This window comes from Balaenoptera borealis (genome assembly GCF_965194805.1).
Source record: "Balaenoptera borealis genome assembly, chromosome: X".
NCBI classification, from domain to species: domain Eukaryota; kingdom Metazoa; phylum Chordata; class Mammalia; order Artiodactyla; family Balaenopteridae; genus Balaenoptera; species Balaenoptera borealis.
Window position 1 is genome coordinate 72083090 of NC_138881.1, and position 21364 is coordinate 72104453.

At 35.1% G+C, this 21364-nt stretch overlaps 1 protein-coding gene across 1 annotated transcript in view; it reads right to left on the reverse strand.

Moving 5' to 3' along the window:
* Positions 1-21364, reverse strand: part of CHM (CHM Rab escort protein) — a 181099-nt gene that overhangs the window by 130387 nt on the left and 29348 nt on the right. Inside the window, exons 3-4 of the mRNA XM_082377225.1 lie at positions 6168-6240; positions 3714-3838 (exon numbers count right to left, since the gene is read on the reverse strand). Of these exons, the coding sequence (XP_082233351.1) occupies positions 3714-3838; positions 6168-6240 (198 nt within the window). The remainder of the gene's footprint in view (positions 1-3713; positions 3839-6167; positions 6241-21364) is intronic.

The following is a 21364-nucleotide window of genomic DNA, read 5'->3' on the forward strand; positions in this document are numbered from 1 at the left end:
TGGGGAAGGAGATGAGGTGTGGTTATAAAATGGCAACAGGAGGGATCCCTGTGGTGATGGAACTGATCTATTCTCTGACTGTGGTGATGGTTACATGAACCCACATATGTGTTAAAACTGTACAGAATGAAACACAGACAGACACACACACACACACACACTATATCCACAAAATGTAACAGTAACATCAATAACACATATGTAAACAAAGCAATAACAACAAAAAGCCAGGAACCTGCACCATATTTTTCATTACGTATATCACATAGTGATATCCTTTCTTAGGGAGAAAATGAGGGAATTTTCTAAGAGAACCAAAACTAATCTCTTAAAATGATAAAATTTTTATTTTAATCAGTTTTGTTTTGTTTTGTTTTGTTTTGTTTTGTTTTTTTGGCTGCGTTGGGTCTTCGTTGCTGCGCGCTGACTTTCTCTAGTTGCGGCCAGCGGGGGCTACTCTTTGATGCTGTGAGTGAGCTTCTTATTGCGGTGGCTTCTCTTTGTTGCTGAGCACAGGCTCTAGGCACATGGGCTTCAGTAGTTGTGGCACGTGGGCTCAGTAGTTGTGGCTCGAGGGCTCTAGAGCACGGGCTCAGTAGTTGTGGTGCATGGGCTTAGTTGCTCTGCGGCATGTGGGATCTTCCCAGACCAGGGCTCGAAACTGCGTCCCCTGCATTGGCAGGCGGATTCTTAACCACTGTGCCACCAGGGAAGCCCTCTAATCAGTTTTAATACTCATCTTTCTAAAGTGTATTTCAAATACCCCCCCACCTTTTCATGTGGAGTAGAGAGAACATAATTAACTTTTGCCTGAAGATATCAGGATAGAATTATGATCATCAATTGTTATACTGTGCTATAATACAGTGATGTCTTTGCGGGATCCTGATTCGAAGCCATTTGCCCCTACACTAAATGGCCCAAAGCCTGCTCTCAGCTTGCTGATTCTGTCTACTTTTCCTCTGTTAGTCTATCAACTAACATGTAAAACAGCAGCATGTTGGAGCCCACAGGGACTTCTGAGATGACCTAGTCCAAGGGGACATCTTTTGCTCAGTATCACACAGTAAGTTGAATCATAAAGGCAGGAGTATAACCCTGGTCTCAGTGTGGTTCTCAGTGTGCCTGCCTCCAGCAGACACCCCTTTCCTATTTGCTGCTTTAAACTACTATAGTAGGAAAACCAGAAAATAGGGTTGTCAGAAATATGTATTCAACAAGGTTTTTGATTTAAGCCAGTGGGTCCTGGGTGATGAATTCTCATATAAAGTAAATCTTTGTGACAGGTATTCTGGCCCTAGCCCTTTTCATATAATGCCAAGTTTGTGGTCATGATCCAAAAGGTTAAGGATGCCATAGTCTGGCTGGGGCTAAGAAAGGTACTGTTATTCCTGTTTACTCATGTTTGTAGCACTTATTATAGACAAGTGGATTTTCTGTACATTCCCCCACTGGATGCTCTCAGGGCTCATCCTGCTTACTATGGCATTAATAACTAGCTACCCTTTCCAAGTAAATGAAGACATATAGAACATTATCCCAGTTCACCTCTTGTTCCACGCTCTAATGGGCAATGAAAATATATAGCAGAGTCCTACTTCTCTGTTTTAAAACAAACCTTCCACCACCAATCTTTCATCACTTTGAGAAGTTCCAAAAATGAAACTGAAGAGATCAGAAATAAAAAACGAGATGATTTCCTCTGCACTCAAAATGTGTCATTTCAGTCACTGGAAACCATAAACACTAATTGTCATGAAGCATAGAGAAATCAAAGGCCTTGAAATAGCAAAAGTACCTATCAAAGGGCCTGAGTGTGACTGTCACTATATTCTAGTCAAGTAGTATTCATGGACACACAAGAAAGTTACCAAATATTTATTCCTGGTTTCATTAAAGCATATGAATTTTCAGTTGAGATCACCTTCTGTTCTAGATCTGTCTATGCTGGGTCTAAACAATATCAGAGAGTTATACTTTTCCATACTGAATGCCATTTAGCATTATGTAAATTATAATCTGTATCTGACATTTCAAAGGCTGTCCTTTTGCAGAAAATCATAGAAAATTAACTATGTATTAATGGCAGAAAATGCTAGTCATCTGACAGATATGAATATAGGTTAAGAAATCAACCACAGGTTCCCCAACTTTTCACGGGCTCAAGTCACGCTTACCACTGTGCCACAACAAGGATATGTATGATGACAGTACACGTCCCGAAAAATTTCTAGTATCTTGGATTTTAAGTTTTAATTCCTATTAAAGAGCTTAACAGTCTGATTTCTAAATCCCTCAACTCCATAACTCCATAACAGTTGCACTGAACTATGTGATTGTTACCTTTCAGCCCATCAACCATGTCATCTGAAAAAATAAACTATTCCAATTGTTTTAAAACAATGAATTCTTTCACTCAGAAGGAGACACTGAAAATATTACTTCCCCCCCACTTCTCTCTTGATTTACAAAAATATGCCCCCAGATGTCATGGCCACTCAATTTGATTTTTTTAATTCAAAATTATAATTTTCCATTTTGCTACACTGAATGTTATCTAAGAGTTAGAAGAACACTGAATTAGGATTAAAAAACCTTGGGCTTTAATCTTGGACTCCACCACTATCTAGCTTAGGTATGGCCTTGACATTTATCAAGCCATGTGACCTTCAGCAAATTAAACTCTTTGAGCTCCACTAAGGACTCTGTGAAAAATCTAACTAATACTATTTGCTCTATCCTAGCACAGGACCATTGTAAGGATCAAATAAGATAATGTATTTAAAAGAGCTCTCGGGACTTCCCTGGATGTCCAGTGGTTAAGACTCCGTGCTTCCACTGCAAGGGGTGTGGGTTCGATCCCTGGTCCGGGAACTAAGATCCCACATGCCACGCAGTGCGGTCAAAAAAATTTTTTTTTAAATATAAAGTAAAAATAAAAGAGCTCAGTAAGTTATAAGTCATTAATATATTATCTAAACAGAGAAAACTGAAAGTTTTATTTTTTTCTTCCAGTTTTATTGTGATATAATTGACATAACGGCACTGTATAAGTTTAAGGCATACAGCATAATGATTTGATTTACATATATCATGAAGTGATTATCACAATAAGTTTAGTGAACATTCATCATCTCATACAGATACAAAATTAAAGAAATAGAAAAAAATATTTTTCCTTGTGATGAGAACTCTTAGGATTGACTCTCTTAACAACTTTCATATATAACACACAGCAGTGTTCATTATATTAATCATGTTGTACATTACATCCCTAGTACTTATTTATCTTATAACTGGAAGTTTGTAACTTTTGACTGCCTTCATCCAATCCTCCCCGCACCCTGCCACCACCATCCCCATCCCCCCACCCCCGTCTCTGGTAACCACAAATCTGATCTCTTTTTCTATGAGTTTGTTGGTTTTTGAAGTTTAATTGCGACAACATTGATGGACCTAGAGGGTATTATGCTAAATGAAATAAGTCAGATAAAGACAAGTACTGCATGATATCACTTATATGTGGAATCTAAAAAATAATACAAATGAACAAACATAACAAAACTAATGTTACATTTTTAAAAATGCAAACCAGCATATCAAGTAGACTTGTAGCAACCAATGCCATATAAATTCTTACTGCTGGCTTCTTCTGAAGACATGTGAATAAGAAGTCATGAACATAGTTTATTGTAAATAAATACTTTTCATACCTGGCATAACAAAACACTTCCACATGTTGAATGGTTTTGTCCTTCCTGCTAAGAGCAATAGCTTCTTCATTTTCAAGGATCTTCTCTTGCCACGGTGGGCATTCATTTACAATATCACTGTTTTCCTAAACAATATACAGATAAGAAATTGTAATTAAATTGGGTACTCTGAACCTCTACTTTTCTGAGAAAATTTATACCTTTCTAAATTTACGCTTTTCCTCTCATCCCATCAAAATGCACATATTACTTATTAATAATAAAGTTTTTGCATTTTGTTGTTAAAACAGCAGGCCCCAAATTACTTCATTCTGCTTACTTTCAGATTTTTGAAGGTTGGTCACTAGCCGTGTCAAATTTTGATTATATGTAAAAGTATTTTTGAAAAGTACTCAGCCCAATATAACTAAGGACTTTATAATAATCGACCTGAATATTTTATATTTAGAAATACAATAAAAACAAGAATGTATAACAAAGTATATAAACTCTCACTATGGATTGAAAGTGGCCCTTTAAGTTTTTCAATAATTCCTAATTATATTTTATGGAGAAAGTTATATGATACAATATTTGAATACAGGGGATTTTTGAAGATGTCAAGATATACCTTTTCCAAAGGTCAAGGATCAATTTTTAATCTGTTTAAAATTTTAATCCATTTGTTACACATCTCTCAGAGAGAAAATTTTTTTAATGTATTATATATACTCAACAAACTAGTAGTGAAATATAACTACAGTAGCCTTTGCTTCAAGTAAATTCACCTCAGAAAATTTCTAAAGTTACAGATTTCATAAAGTAGGACAATATTTTTTTTTAAAAGGATGCATTGTCCTGAATTTAATATTTTAAGCTGAAGAAAAGTAGTGGCAGATAGCTCTTATTATCAAGTGTAATTATTAGACAGCATTAAACATCCCAACATAAATAGAAGAGGAGGTGAAGTACAGGAACTTTGAACATATAGACAGGGGTTAGCAGCCTGAAAAAAGAACTAAGGACCAGGGACAGAGAGTGAAGGGAAAAAGGAAATGGTGACAGAGTCAAGATGTTGGAGTAAAAGAAGCATTAAAATAAAAGAAACATCTACAAAAATATTTTGTTTTAATAAATCTAACCCATTACCAAAATGTATTTTTTTTAAATCCCTTCACTCACCAAAAATTTTCCATTCAGACAATTAGGGTATTTTTGTTGTTGTTGTTCTGAGAATCTAGACTAAATTTTTGCATGGAAGTACTGAATATGCCTCAACATGAGGTGATCCTCACACACACTTCCCAAGGATAAGGTTCAAAAAAGGGTTTCTGATCAACATAAAATATTTGAGGCATATTCATTTAAACAGTTAAATGAATCTATTTATAACATTTACTTTCTTGATTTATACATAGTTTGAGTTATTACGTGAAATGTTACTTTACAAATATTGCTTGTTTCTCCACACTCTCATTTCATACAATAATAAGATTCAAACTGAATCTTCAGTGTACCTTCAATGTCAATGTCTTTGTCATCACTACACTTTTTAAGTCATATATACCATTAAATCAATCATGGAAACTAAAATGCTTAGCTTGGTACATGGTAAGTGCTTAGTTAAGTCTTAGCTGTATTATTCTTAGTTAACTGAATACAATTTTCTAGAGTCTATCATCCTCCTTTCCCAAATGTCTAAACCCTTTTGAGATACAGCAGTTTCTGATTCTATGTATGATGCTCTCAGTAGGAATTCCATTTCAAGCCACATGCACCATTTACATAAAATTAGGACAGTTTTTTTAATGTCTCATAAAAACTGGTAAACTGCATGACAATCAACTCCCCATGTTAAACGTACGCTGTAAATGATCTCTAAAAACTTCTTTACAATGATATCCAACAGTTGTAGTAGTGAGATCCTACCCTTAGGGAAAAAAAAATTACTAAATTTATATTGTTTCTTTCCTTGCGTTTTGTTTTTACTGTCAGGTATGATTCTGTCAGGTGACTTCTATAAATATGCAAAACCACCAATGACTGAGATTATTTCAAATTAATGTATCTTCCCCAAACACTTAGGTTTTTTTCCAAAACATACTAACTGAAAGAACAACTAGTAATATGTGAGATTTTATAAGGACTGAAATATTTTTTCTGAAAGACTGTTTGGGAGAAAAAAAGTCTTGCCTGATATTTGGGCGTACAGAGTAATTAGCAACTGGTACGAAACATATACGATTTATTCTTCAGCCAACGTTAGCTGTTTATACTTAAAAAGTGAAATCTACATTTTAGAGGTATTGGAAAAATATTAGCTGAAAAGGTGACTGCACAGTTTTTGTTAAATAAGTAAATAAAAATAAGTTATCAATCCTATATTACAGATGAAACAGTGTCTTCTTCAGTGCAGGGTTATTATGTGACACAAAATATAACCTAGTAGATTAAAAAATCAGATAAGAACTTTACCTGGTGTTCCTTTAGCCAGGACAACAGTCCTGAAAAGCTAAAACTGGCCCAGTTTCCTCCATAGTAGCTTCTTCTGTAACAATAAAAAATAAGAGTAAAGAAAAGGGTATATAAAAAAATCAAGTCACTGATCTTCATCCCATGTCATCTTCAACACTGCTACCCCAGAGTTCAAAAGCACATATAATAGGGATATTGAGATTAGAGAAGACAGTAGAACAAAATAAATAGAAGTGGGCCTTTCAGATCTCAAAGTCAACTTTTCATTGTATAAGAAGTTAAAAGATAGCTTTGGCCTCCTTAGAGCTTTCAGCACTGATCAAGTGCCACTGGATCATGTGATTGTGAACATCCTGATATGGTCACTTAGCAGTATATTTGTTTTAACATAAACAAATCTCACTCCTGGGTTAATAAAAATGGCTGGGAAGAAAATCTTGGTAGATCTCAAAGAAAGCCACTGGAAAAAACTGCTAAGTTTTCCACAAGCAGTAAATATCCACTGCTAGCACCACCACCAAATCCATCTCCCATGCCTAAATAAATAAATGAATTTCGTATATATACATATATAATTGGCTACTCGAGATCTACTGGAAGGCCCTGTGACATTCTAAGCCTTCAGGGCCACAAATAAAAGTAGATCCTGGGACACAGTCATTCACATCAAGACTTCTGTGATAAGTATAACAACAACAATATTTCCACTGGTAACTGGGTAAACTATTCTTCACTCCACAGTCCTGTGAAGATCACTCCGTTTTAGAGAACCCAGAGGTCTCCTAGCTAGGATCAGGTAAGCCTTGTAGACACTGGACTTCTGATTAACTTCTGTAAGTAGCAGACTTTTGGCAACCAGAACTCTCAGCACTACATACTGGGCTTCCCAATCCTTGCAAAACTCATCAAGTTATACTGATTCTTTGTATGATGAGCCCCAAAGTACACTCAAACCCACCTACAATATCCACTCTAGTTCTGAGATATTCTTGGTTTTGTTTACGTTTTTGCTTCTCTGTATCCTTCTCTAATGAAATAAAAATCTATAAAAGGTCTTTTTTAAACAAAAACTAAAACCTTTAAGATGATATCTAAAATTACTCATCCATAATACTACTGGATATCCTCTAAAAATTCTGATAGTTTTCTCCTCAATCAACTCTTGATTGGTCTCAAGAACAGTCAGTTTTTACGCTCAAATATTTTACCAAAAATCACTGCTTGCTCTAACAGAGAAAATGGTTAAACTGAACACCTGTGAAAGTAGGTCTATTAATACAGATGACTACTTTACTTATAATCTGATAGTTCTCTTGGGGATGATGCAAATTCGTACACTGTCCAGATCTCTAGAGAGCTTTAAAATTTAGGCAAAATTTCAGCTATACTAACAATTCTAGGTGTTGGAATCAAGGAAGCCTAGAAGCTATGATCCCTTGGATCAGAGACAACAGTGGGAGGAGAAGGTGGGCAATAGCCAGTATAGAGAAGAAGGAGGGAAAAGAGAGGGATGTTAGAGTTTTCCCCTGGCAAATTTATACTCTCCTCTCCCTTGCCTGAGAATAATACAGTTCTGCCATCCCTTCCCATCCTCTAAATATATCACTCAACAAAACTATAAAATATCCTGAGTGTTGAAAAAATAACCCTGAAGCAGTGATAAAAACCACTGTCTCTAAATTTTTTGTTGAGATATTTAGATTTCTTTTAAGCCACCATAAGGTCCTAAGTGAGAAGCTCTGACTACTGGGTGAAAGCTTCAAGACCTAAGTAAAATTTTTTAATGGCTACATCAATTTATAAGTAGTAAATATATATCAGAAATCTGACAATCAGGGTAGACAAAGGCTTCTCAGACAGGACACAGAAAGCAATAAAAACTATCGATAAATTAGAATTCATCAAAATGAAAAACTTTTCCACAAAATACGTCATTTTAAAAAATGAATGGGCTAGGCACAAAGTAGGAGAAATATTCACAAAACATATCTGACAAAGGACTGGTATCCAGGATATAAAGAACTCTTTCAACTTAAAAATAAGACAAATATGCAAATTTTAAAGTAGGCAAAGGGTTTGAACAGACATTTCACAAAGGAAGATAGATGTGGTTAATGAACATATGAAAAGGTGCTCAACATCATTAGTCATTGGGTAAATACACATTAAAAATGAACATGAGATACTGCTACACATACACCAGAATTGTTAAAATTAAAAAGATTTACAAGACCAGGTGTTGGTGTGGATGGCCAGAATGCTCACACATTTTGGTGGGAGTAAAAAAATGGTACAAATACTTTGGAAAACTGTCAGGCAGTTTCTTACAAAACTAAACATATACCAACCCTATGACCCAGTAATTCCATTCCTAGGTATTTACACACAAGGAAAGCATATGTTCACAAAAGAGCTGTACAAGTTTTTTCATAGCATCTTTATTCATCAATAGCTCCAAACTGGTAACAATTCAAATATCCATCAATAGGAGACTAGATAAATAAGCTGTGGTATATCCATATGATGGATACTATTCACTAATGAAAAGGAACAAACTACTGATACAAATATAACAACGTCAATGAATTTCAAAAAATGTTATGCTAAGTGAAAGAAACTTTGCCCCAAAAGAGTGCATTCTCCATGATTCCTTTTATATGAAGCTCTGGAACAAGCTAAATTAATTGATCTGTGGTGAAAAACATCCTAAGAGTGGTTGCCTTTGAGGGTGGGAGTAAGGGCAGGAATTGACTTTGAAGGGGCGTGAGGGAACTTTCTGGAGCGATGGCAATGTTCTTTATCTTGATAATGTTCTTAGTTACACAAGTGTATGCGTTTGCTAAAACTTATTAAATGGTACACTTAAGATCTGTGCATTTTCTTGCAATTTTATCTCAAAAAAAGAACCATAAATAACTAGTTAATGATATGCATGCTGAAGTGTTCCAGACTGAAGGTACTGGACATGTACAACTTACTCTGAAATGCATAAAACAGTAAGATGGAATGATAGATGGATAGAAAAATCAATAAATGGATAATTATATAATAAAGCAAATACAGCAAAATGTTAGTGGTAGAATCTAGGTAGTGGAAACATAGCTGTTCACAGTGCAATTTTCTCAACTTTTCTGTGTATGTCTGAAAATTATCACAATAAAATTTTAGAAAAACAAAAGTAATCTAACATGAGTTTTCAAACACTGACCACAATGTGCCAATTTCCAAGATATTTTCTGCTATTATTAAAAGTCTTAAAAAGCTCTAAGAAGGGCCATCTTGCTGTTTCTTTCCATTATTAAATGACCTGAGGTCAGTTCATGGTCAAATTCTATTTTCCTCCCCTATACTTGGTCATATGGTTTTTGACAGAGCTAATTGGTTCTAGTATTTTTCCATGCAGCTCCTATTTTCAACTTTTCCTGTTGATGTGCTCTTAACATCAGCATCTGGTGATCTCATCCAATTATGTATGTAAAAGGTGAAACATGGTTTTCATTACTGTGGTCTTTCTGACAAAAGAGGGTAACATAATTATTAATAAACTCACTATAAAACCAAAGCAGATTTTGACTAAATTCATTTTGGTATTTGCATGGTTCTAAATATCGTTTACAATACCCTAAAGAGAAAGTCAAAGAATTTAGGTATCAAAATCATGACAAAAAGAAAAATAAAAAATCAATACAACATTGTAATATGCTCTCTAGAACATTATTGCAATAGAAATAGTAATAATTAAAGCCCACCAAATATTTTCTTAAATTTTATCTTTAAAGATATAGCTTCAGAATTCTGACATTCAAATTCAATTATAAAATACTATTTCTACAGTCTTTAAAACTGTTTCTGTAATGAATAACAAGGCTAAGTTACTGGTTTTGTTTTTAAAACCATAGATACAATTTATTTTAAGGACAAAGTGAGAACTTCCTGACTGAGGAAAAAGGGGAATGGAACATTTTCTGCCAATTTTGTGTCACATCTGTCTCTGTACATCAAGTAAAGGAAAAAGTAGTTTATGATGAAGGATGACGTTTATCTCTATTGCCAGGAACACTATTTTATATGATGAAAAAGACTTCCTTAAAACTAGAGTCTCTCTGTGAAACTAGAGAGTGAGTATTCACAGTATTTAAACAGCAAACATAAAACAATTATCTAAAGCCCTCTCAAGTTTCATGATGGAAAAGTGACCTATAATTTTCAGCTAGAACAGTAAAAATCACAAACGGACATTTTTATTTTCAAAGGCAGAAAAGCCCAATTATCACAATACTGAGGTACAGCTTTGCATTGTGTGAAATATTGACTTCACAATTGTAGAAAACATGGTTTTAATCTTTCTAAAGTTTCATAAAGCTTACTCAAAGTAAAGCTTACTCAAAGTACCAACTACGTTTTTCCAGACACACAAAGGAAATGAGTTACACAACTGTCTTCATTAACACCAACCAGTAAAACAGAAAAAATAGTATCAAAAGAGTAACAAGAGATTTCTCGTCGTTTACATAGTGTTTAATGTTAAAGCAACATCACTTTGCTTAATGTCTACTAACAGAAAAGAAATACATTACAGGTAGACATAAAGAAAGTTGAACTGTAAGAGAAGGCAGAGGATTAAACCTATTAATTAGAGCCTATTAATTAAATCCTAACAATTTTCTACTGTGCATCATAATTACAAATCAGTATTGAATATTTAGCAACAGCCATAGTTACATGATGCTAAACTACATCCTGTATTGGGAAATGGCTTCTGTAAACAAGGACAAGAACATTGACAAAAGATAGAGCTACCGACATTCAGGCACATTCATCTGGGAACCATTTTAATTATTAGGAAACTGAGGGTTGAAAATGTTTTCAGGAAGGTAGTAGATGGAGTCCAAACCTGCTCAACAGAAAGAGAAGCAGCTTAGCTCAAACTCTAGATGCCCCTATTCTATATTCACTGCTCCTAAATTCCTTTTCCTAGATAGTAGTAATACCACCTTCCACTGACAGCATCTTTCATTTTCAAAATCGTTTTCACAACTATTTTCTCATGGATTCTTCCAACAATCTTGTGAGGCAGATAAGGGTGTTATTTTACAGATGAAGACACTGAGAACGGTCTATGTAGAGATTAAGTCAGTTCAGGGCCACACAGCTACAACTGGCAGGACTGCCACTGAAACTTAGCTTTCCAAACCCTAATCCTGTCCACTGCAACATAAACAACCCCAAACATCTAAGCTGGCTAGCAACATTTAGACCATAGGATATTATAATGGTTGCTGTGGTTTAATGAAGCCAAACACTTAGATATCAAATAGCACCTGGACCCAATTACTAAATTCACCTTTTCCAAACTGTATCCCATCAATAACATGGGCTGTTAACAGGTATTCCAAGAAAAAAGTTACAATGACAAAATAAATTTGGAACATGCTATGTTTAAAAGAGTAAAACCACCAGAAAATGGTTTATTTATGGTAGACCTTCTCAGCACCATTAAATATGTTAATGTCTGTTCTCTCCAAGAAGGAATAAATTCAGTTAACCAATGAGCATTTTTTTTTTGAAACAGCATTTGGCTCAACAACGTATTTTGAGAAATGCTGGCTTAATTCATGTTAAGGGGAAGAAGAAAAATAGGTACTATATATGTTGAGCTTGTCATTTTCCATTCACTATCTCATTCAATCTTCACAAGAATCCTGAGAGATAGGTGCTATAATTATCCCCATTTTAAAATTAGAAGGAAAAAGAAAAAAAAAAACAACCATGACGTTGAGTATCTTGTTTTAACTCACTCAGCTAGGAAATGGCAGAGCCTGCCCTTAATTAAGCCCAGGGCATATCAGGCCCCCAAGCCTATGCTCTTTCCACTATATAAAACACTGTCTGCTACAATCTACAAGATTGGAATATTGAAAATTATAAACATAGGCACATAATACAAATCTTGGAATCTGACTTACTATAAGTAAAGGCAGTGGGATCTATTGATATTTACAGACATTAGATGGGATGAAGTCTAATTTTTGTTTTGTTTCTCCAACTCATCTGGATAATGAAAATGGAATAATAACTTCATGACTACATCTATTCTAATGCCAAACCTGGAGGGACTATTCATTTCTAGGACCTAAAATACAATCAACTTTATTACGTAACTCATATTTAATGTGCACAAATATCTTTCTGTATATGATAGGAGTAGGAAAACAACAGTGTGGCATGTCTACTTGTATCAATTTGCCAGCTATACACCATGCACACTGAAAGAGGCTCTATTCTATTTAAATTTGGTTGTAGTATTACAAAGAACCATGACATGTTTCTGTCTTCCTTGTTGACAAATAACAGAACAGCTTAGGGAATATAATAGACTTACCCCCTACACAAATTCTCATTTACTGAAAGCTCCACATACCTGATACACAAGAAAGTCAAGCTGCTTTCACCATACCCTCATTCTAAGATCAAGGAAGGTCAGCCTCCTTGGTAGAGTATGCAGATGCAGTTCTAATGTTAGAGAGGAAGACCAAGCCCTTACTTGGTTTTTAGAGTCATATAAAGCTATAGGAAGCTGCTTTGGCAATCAGATCAGTCTGCCAGAATGAAATGGCAGGCTGTGTTCCCAGTCATTAGGGCTGGAGAAGAGACCTTCCTATGTTTACAGTTATTAGTCATTCCACACTAGTCCACCCATTCAAATCCATTTTTAGACAATCAAGCCAGGTAGACGAGTGGGTAATGTACAAAGGCTGCCCTCAATTCTTGTCTTCCTCTATGATCTCATCTATTCCTACTGACTCAATCATCACTTCTCTACCAATGACTCACAAATTGCCATCTCCAATCTGGGCCCTCTGGGGAGAGCTCCAGACTCATAGCTATTGATATTTCTGTACTGAAAATACATATCATGAGTCATTAGCTTACTGGACATCTCCCTCCACTAAATATCCCAGGTTAATTTTAATCTCTACAGGTCCCAAAGGCAAATTTATTATCTGTCCCCCACCCAAAATTTGGTTTTCCTCTTGGTTTCCTCATTTCAATAAATACCAACACCATTCTCACAGCTGCCAATGCTAGAAAATCTTGAACTCACTCATCATCCCTTCCTCATTTGTCAATTCTAGTTAATTTCTCAAACCCCTTCTATCTTTGGATCCTTACCACTGCTGCCTTATTTCAGGCCCTCTCTCTTATCCCATTTTTTTCATTAGCCCCCTCAAAGGTTTCCCTGCCTCTAGTTTCTTCCCTTCCAACCCAACCTTCACATTACTGCCATTGTGATCAGGTCTTGGCAGACCACATTATGTCATTCCCTGGCATAAAGATGTTTAATGGCTTACTAATGCCTCTAGAGTAGAGTCCAAAATCCTTGGCATCGCTCTAAGAACCTTCAAAACTTACTGTCCAGCTTTATGTCTAGACATCACTCTTCTCTGCCATGCATCCAATGCATTAGACACAACTACACAGTCAACACTGCCTAAGTGCCTGCATGTCTCTCTGCTTTTATTAATGCTATATCCTATACCCAAGGTTATTCCATCACAAAACTAATGGTGGAACTAGTCAAACCAGTCGGAACTACTCAAATCCAGTATCATTTTCTCTGTGAAGCCTTCAGCTCTCCAATATATAAATAAAACTGATCTTTGTGCTTCTAGAGCTCTGCACATACTTCTGTAAGAGCTGTCATACTGTCTTCTTTAATGTGAAAAATGAAATTCACATTTATTTACAGGTATAACAATTCATGCATTGATAAAGAGGTAGTAATATGATTGCTTTACTGTAGCCCAGTATAACCGATATGATTGCTTCACGGTAGCCTAGCCTATACACTAATGAATGAATCATTATACAATTTTTATCTGTCATATTGTCTTGTAATTAGACTGCATGAGTGTTTCCTCTGACTAGACCAGGAGAAACTTAAGGGCAATAACAGCAGTTTAGTCATCTTGGAACCCTTAATGCGTGGTCATAATTGTTAACTAAGAGGAGTAAATGCATTGTTATTAATCAAGGCTTCAGGATCAGATGGACCTGGGTTCAAACCCCAGCTGTGCCTCTTACTAGCTGTGTGACCTCAGTCAATAACCTTACAGTTACTCTTTAAAAGCCTCAGTTTCTTTATTTTAAAAATAGGAATGAAAGCACCTAAAGCAGTGCCTAGCACATAGTAAGTTATCATCCTCACCCCCCCATGCCAAGTGTAGACACAGGAGAACACGCCCACAGGAGTCTCCAGTGCCCTTTTCATTGGCAATTACCGAGTCCAGTGCCAGCCAGGCATAGCTAGGTTCACTGACAACCCTGAGAAGGAAGAAGAGAGAGAGACAAGAATGGGGACTGCTGAGAGAACAACAAAACTGACAAGTCAAAGGATTGAAGATTGTTGACCCCCTCTCCCTTCTTCCCTATCCTCTACTTCATAGTCACAGCTCCTAAAATTTACCCTTGCTTTGCCATGGAAAGGCAAATCAAACTCCAGTTTCATTAATGGGGAAAAAAAGGGAAATTAGAGTGATAAGAAAAAGCTTTAAGCTTTATTGCTGTCGATCACTCTGCTTCCAGCTGTCAAGCTGATTAATAGTCTTCAAAGCTCCAAGGAGCTGGTAAGAACAGTTGCTATTTCAAAGTAAAAACAAAATGCACAAAACCCTCCTTTTCGAAGGAGAAGGAGGGTGAATGATAAAGAAATTGCTCAAGAGGAAGAAGGTGCGGGGGGGAAGGAGAGGTAGTGAAAAAATGCATACGTACATTCAATTATCTTTGCCTGTAGTTTTCTGGTCTGTGTGAAACCTATCCTCATTCAAACCCACTGAATAAAACAAGTCAAAGTTAGTAATATCTAGAGAGATGTTGATATATCATGATTTCTGCACAGAGCTATCTCAATCAATCTAGCCTGTTTGAGCTCTATAGGAAAAAAATCCTCCTTACACAAGAATTGTCATTTGCAAATGAAGCTCCTGTCATACAGATTTCAGTGACCTAAAGATAAAATGACATTTCTGTCTCAAAACCATAAAAATTCACGAATTGCTTCCAAGGATTTTTTTTCCCCACACTGCCCTCCAAAATAAAGACTGAACATATTCCCAGTGATTCCAAAGTAAAAGCCTTTTAGTGAACCTGATACATATGACTGTCAGACCTTGCTGGCCACACCTCAATTTTTTACATGTATCCCACTGGTCCCTCACAGGGACTCTTCAAGGTAGGTGGTACGCTACGCCAATTTTACAGTTGAAGAAAACAACATAAGTCACATAACTAATCAGTGACAGAGTAACAGCCTGAATTGGGTCTCTTGATCATCAAACCCAGGATTTGTTTGTCTTCCAACCCTACAGCTTATCTTAGTGAAAGAACATAGGCTTTGCAGTCTAATGGACCTGGCTTTAAATCCTGGTTCGTCCCCTTAATAGAAATGTGACATTGGACAAGTTATTTCAATTCTCTGAGTTTGTTTCCTCATCTGCAGAAGGAGAGAATTTATACTTCTTTTAGAGAAATATAATAAAAATTAAATAGCTTAATATTTGTAAAGTACCTAACACAGTACTGAGCAAATATTCAGTAAATGGTAGCTATTATTATTACATCACGTTGTTTGTAACAGCATACACCATCCTGAATACTAGATTACGTTAAGCAACTGAAAACTACTTTCACTCATAAATTAGTGCCACAGACCTCATGAAATGTCTTTAACATGGGGGAACAGAGAAAGGGAAAAGCTAGGGTAACACTTGCTTCTTTGATACATTTTTCTCATCCTTACAGGAGACAGAGCGAGGTTTTCTTTCTTTCATCTAGGTAATAGAAGGTAAAAATAAAAATTTTCTTCTAAGTGAGGTTACATTTCTTTTACTTCCCTATCCCTTTATGGTAGTCTTAAATCTAAAACCTTTCAAATATTTATCTTTGAGCTACCTTATTGACATATGTGCAAGTATTCCAGTATAAGAGAAACAGCAATGTTGTTTTATTTTTGCATTAAAAAAAACATAAACAGACCTGAATTTTCACAAACTAAAACCACTAAAAAGAAACTTCACAATAGGATTAGCTGTTGAATCAATACTGGTTCCTTTTTTTAGGAGCCAATAATCATTGAACATCTGAACAGATTATTTTTGTTCTTTCACTGCAGAAGCAAGGCATCAGACCGAAATTTTTCACACAATTCCACATATTAATTTCCAGGGCAGAAAAAATCATAAAATTCATTTGACACACAACTGCAGATGCAATTTCTGAGGTGACTCAATGAGGTAGAGTTCTATTAAGCCACACAAAAAAAATTCCTCTAATAAGAAGTCACTTTAACTCTTTCTATAAAAGGAAAATCATGCTAGTTCTCAAAGATTTTTATAGTCCCATATCCATGGTGAGAAGTCAATAAGAAGTTATTGTAGCCACTCCCATTCAAGCCACCCTCCTACCACCAAATCTAAATAATGCCCCCATTACTCTCTTAGAGCACTACCCATTTTTCCTTCATAAGCACAATTTAAAATATAAAATTTAAGCATGTTTAATGTCTATTTCCCCCTACTAGGGTCCAAGGTCATCATGAGGGCAGGAGTCATGATCTGTTTTGTTGTTCACCTCTCAATACTCGGGGACTAGCAATACCCATAATCTCATCTGGTTTTACAACTGGTTTCTAATAATAATGTATATATTTCTTGAGAAGTGACAATTTCTGGCAAATTTTAGTGTCTCCCACCTCAGTGCCAAAACATAAAGATGAAAAATGATATAGAGGAAAAGGGGATGTCAAAATAATGTCAAGTCAGTGGTGGAGAAACAGTGAACCCAGAAAGTGTCCTTTGAAATCACGGTCAGCCATAGCTCTACAACTCTCAAGAAACTTACTGGGATGAATTTTCCTAATACAATCCTATATGATCTCATCTAGTTTTGATCAACTATTTATCTGTGTAAAAAATTGTTTTTTCCACTATTAGTACCATAACATAATATTACTAAATAATATCCTTAAATGTGAAAAGAATGTGCAAACAGACACGATGATGAGACACTATTATGGCATATTTTCACCTCATCAATTCAATTCATTTTATCCTTTCACTCATGCATTCATCCATTCTCATAAAACTATCTTTAATTCCACCAGACAGAATACACCACACCAACAGTGGTCTCTCGGGAGTGGTATGTGGGCAGAATGACATGTATATTTTTATGTATATGTGCATGTAATATACAGACATATACATTGCTTAAATTTTTATGACAAACATATGTATATTTTTATGATTAAAGGCAAAAAGTTTTTTCAAACAAACAAAAACAGAAAACAAACCAGAGACAAAATAATTGTTTACTTCTCTTTATCACAATTCCTAAATAATTCTTAACTAGACACAGTTGCTAAACAGAAAACAAAAATTTCGTTTGTCAGACCAAAGAGAAATCTAGCCCAGAAACTGATAGACATATAATGGTGACATCAGTTCCTAACCCCACAAGATAATACTATTTAGATTAATATCCTTCTTTGGTCAAACTATTAAAGTATAACAATGTTTTCAACTTTTAGAAATAATAATATGGTTATTACATAACACTAAAACATCAATAGCTGTATCTGTGACAGTCATTTGGGTTGACATCATAAATCCACTAAATACTTAACAGAATCGGATGTAAAGACTTCAAACACTGAATACTCGTTTTTAAAAAAGACTCTTAAGAAATCATGAATTTGGATTAATTCAGTGAGGTAACATCATCATTTTCAATTTATTTAGTTTATTTTCTCTTTGTCTGAAGCAGTTACAGTAGAAAGTAAAGACTTATAGGAAACAAAATAAAACTAAACAATGACATATATGATTAGAAGAAAAGACTGATTGAGGATGTGCTGATGAACAATTATTGGTAGAAGTAGATTCTGTTCAAGTGTAAACTTTTGGTCCTGTTGCACCTCCCTCCAGCAACTTCAAGATTAAAGTAAATGCCAATCTCTACATTCTGAATTGCTAATTGTTTTTCTAAATCACAGCACCTATTCTCGAACTTTCACATGTCAACAGCTCATTAATATCTACTGTAAATGTAGTTCTCTAAAAAGAACCACAGATTTTACATTTATTTACACAGATAACTGGCACACAAAAATGGAGCTCCTTCAGTTACAATTTGGCAGAAGTTTAATTTAAAATCTGCCTGTGAAATTTATGACAACACAGCAATGAAATGACTATTTTAAATGAGATTAGCTGCTGTTGATAGTGATAATGCTTGGATAGTGCTTATAAATCAACAGAGGTTGTACTTAGGATTTTATAATGAGTCATTTCAGAACCATCAACTATCATCACTTAAATGGTATATAAATGTAAACAGTGTCAGGAGGTTAAAGTACTAAATTGATCTTCACAAAATCATGAATGTAATCCATACTCATAAAAAAACTCAAAGTACATTTTTGCCTGCTGTTATTCCTATAGCTTTTGTCTCAGTTAATATTTAATGTTTTAATGTAAGAGAGACTTTAACCAAGATTAGAAAAACAATACCACTCAACAGTTCATCAGGATGAAATAATCAGTTCAAGTCACTATTCTGCTGGCTAACTACATAAATCTTCCTGCAAAAAAAAGAGAATTTTACCTAATTCCTTATCATAACACTTAAGTTTATTGAGGCACAGGAGTTACACAATCTCATTAAAGTCACTGACTTTGTGAATTTTTAAATTAGAGAAAAAGAAAAAGATCATAAGGTGATTTTACAAATATACAAATGTGGTAAAAATTTGGGAACCTTTTTCCCAAAATATTAGAAATTTATAAATAAAAGCCATATGTATATGGATGTCCACATTTTGCTTATAACAGGAAACTGGAAACAGCCTCAAATACAGCAGTAGAGAATTGGTTAAATAAACTGCAGTGTGTTTGTATGAATAAAATAATATATAGCCCACTACCATTAATTGGAAAATCACATTTTTGGCAAGTTAAAATGTTGTTTAAGTATAAAACAAAAAAAAGTACATCTTCCCAGGAATGCAAGAATTTCTGAATATCCATAAATCAATCAATGTGATACACCACATTAACAAATTGAAGAATAAAAACCATATGACCATCTCAATAGATGCAGAAAAAAACTTTTGACAAAATTCAACATCCATGTATGATAAAAACTCTCCAGAAAGTGGGCATGCAGGGAACATACCTCCATGTAATAAAGGCTATATACGACAAACCCACAGCTAAAATCCATACTCAATGGTGAAAAGCTGAAAGCACTTCCTCTAAGATCAGGAACAAGGCAAGGATGCCTACTCTCACCAATCTTATTCAACATAGTATTGGAAGTCCTAGCCACAGTAATCAGACAAGAAAAAGAAATAAAAGGAGCCCAAATTGGAAAAGAAGTAAAACTGTCACTGTTTGCAGATGACATCATACTATACATAGATAATCCTAAAGACGCCACAAGAAAACTTCTAGAGCTCATCAATGAATTCGGTAAAGTTGCAGAATACAAAATTAATGAACAGAAATCTGTTGTATCTCTATACACTAACAATGAACTATCAGAAAGAGAAAGTAAAAAAACCACCCCATTTACCATCGCATCAAAAAGAATAAAATACCTAGGAATAAACCTACCTAAGGAGGTAAAAGACCCATACTCAGAAAACTATAAGATACTGATGAAAGAAATTGTAGAGGATACAAACAGATGGAAAGATATACTGTGTTCTTGGATTGAAAGAATTAAAATTGTTAAAATGACCATACTACCCAAGGAAATCTAAAGTTTCAATGCAATCTGTATCAGAATACCAATGGCATTTTCCACAGAACCTGAACAAATAATTCAAAAACTTTATGGAAACACAAAAGACCCCAAATAGCCAAAACAATCTTGAGTAAGAAGAACAGATCTAGAGGAATCATGCCCCTGACTTCAGACTATAATACAAAGCTACAGTAATCAAAACAGTCTGGTACTGGCACAAAAACAGACACATAGATCAATGGAACAGAATAGAGAGCCCAGAAATAAAGCCATGTACTTATAGTCAATTAATCTACAACAAAGGAAAGGCAGTCTCTTCAATAACTGGTGCTGGGAAAACCAGACAGTTACATGTAAAAGAATGAAATTAGAACATTCTCTAACATATGAAAAGATGCTCAACATCACTGATCATCAAGGAAATGCAAATCAAAACCACAATGAGATATCACCTCATACCTGTCAGTATGACTATCATCAAAAAGAACACAAATAACAAATGTTGGAGAGGATGTGGAGAAAAGGGAAGCCCAGTAGGAATGATACCTAGTATTCAGAACTTGGTTTCTAAATCCCATTCTCAAATACACGGAGAGAGGGCTCTTGGAAAAGTGGTTGATTCTAGGGCTAGAGCAGGGAAAACACAAGATGAGGCTGGAGCATCTTGCAGTGTCAGAAAGTAAGGAAGTGCTCAAACAAGGATTGGATATTTCACAAGGACACAGGAACCAACTGGAAGGAACTCACAATGACCAAAGCTGGAACAATTTGAACAACAAAATAAACAATGGTAGTATGAGATTATAACCCATAGTATAAAATAAATATCTATGAACCCACAGTGATACATATAATTTAATAAATAAATAAATGAGGAAGAAGAGACAGCTCTTATTTACAGAAGAATTGCAATAAATAAGTGAAGATGGGAAGAGGAAAATAGAAAATGACCATTAGGCAAACATTAGTGTACCTTGAGGGAGATAATTTGAGACTATTAACAACTAAATGCAAAGTGGGATCCTGGACCAGATCCTGAAACAGAAATATAACACTACTGAAAAAAATCAGTGAAATTCAAATTAGGTCTACAGTTTAGTAGTTAGTATTCCACCAATATTAATTTCTAAGTTTTGATAATGGTACTACAGCTACATAAGATGTTAGCATTAGGAGAAGCTGAATAAAGTATATACAGACCCTCTCTGTACTAATTTTTCAACTTTACCACAAATCTAAAATTTGTTCAGAAAATTTAATATTTTAATGCATTTAATGCATTATAATGTTTATAAAATTTACACACCAGGCAGATGCTCCACTGTTTATCCTTTGGCTTCATATGCCACCACCACCCCAAGCGCCAGAACACCACTACAGTTTGAGAAGCA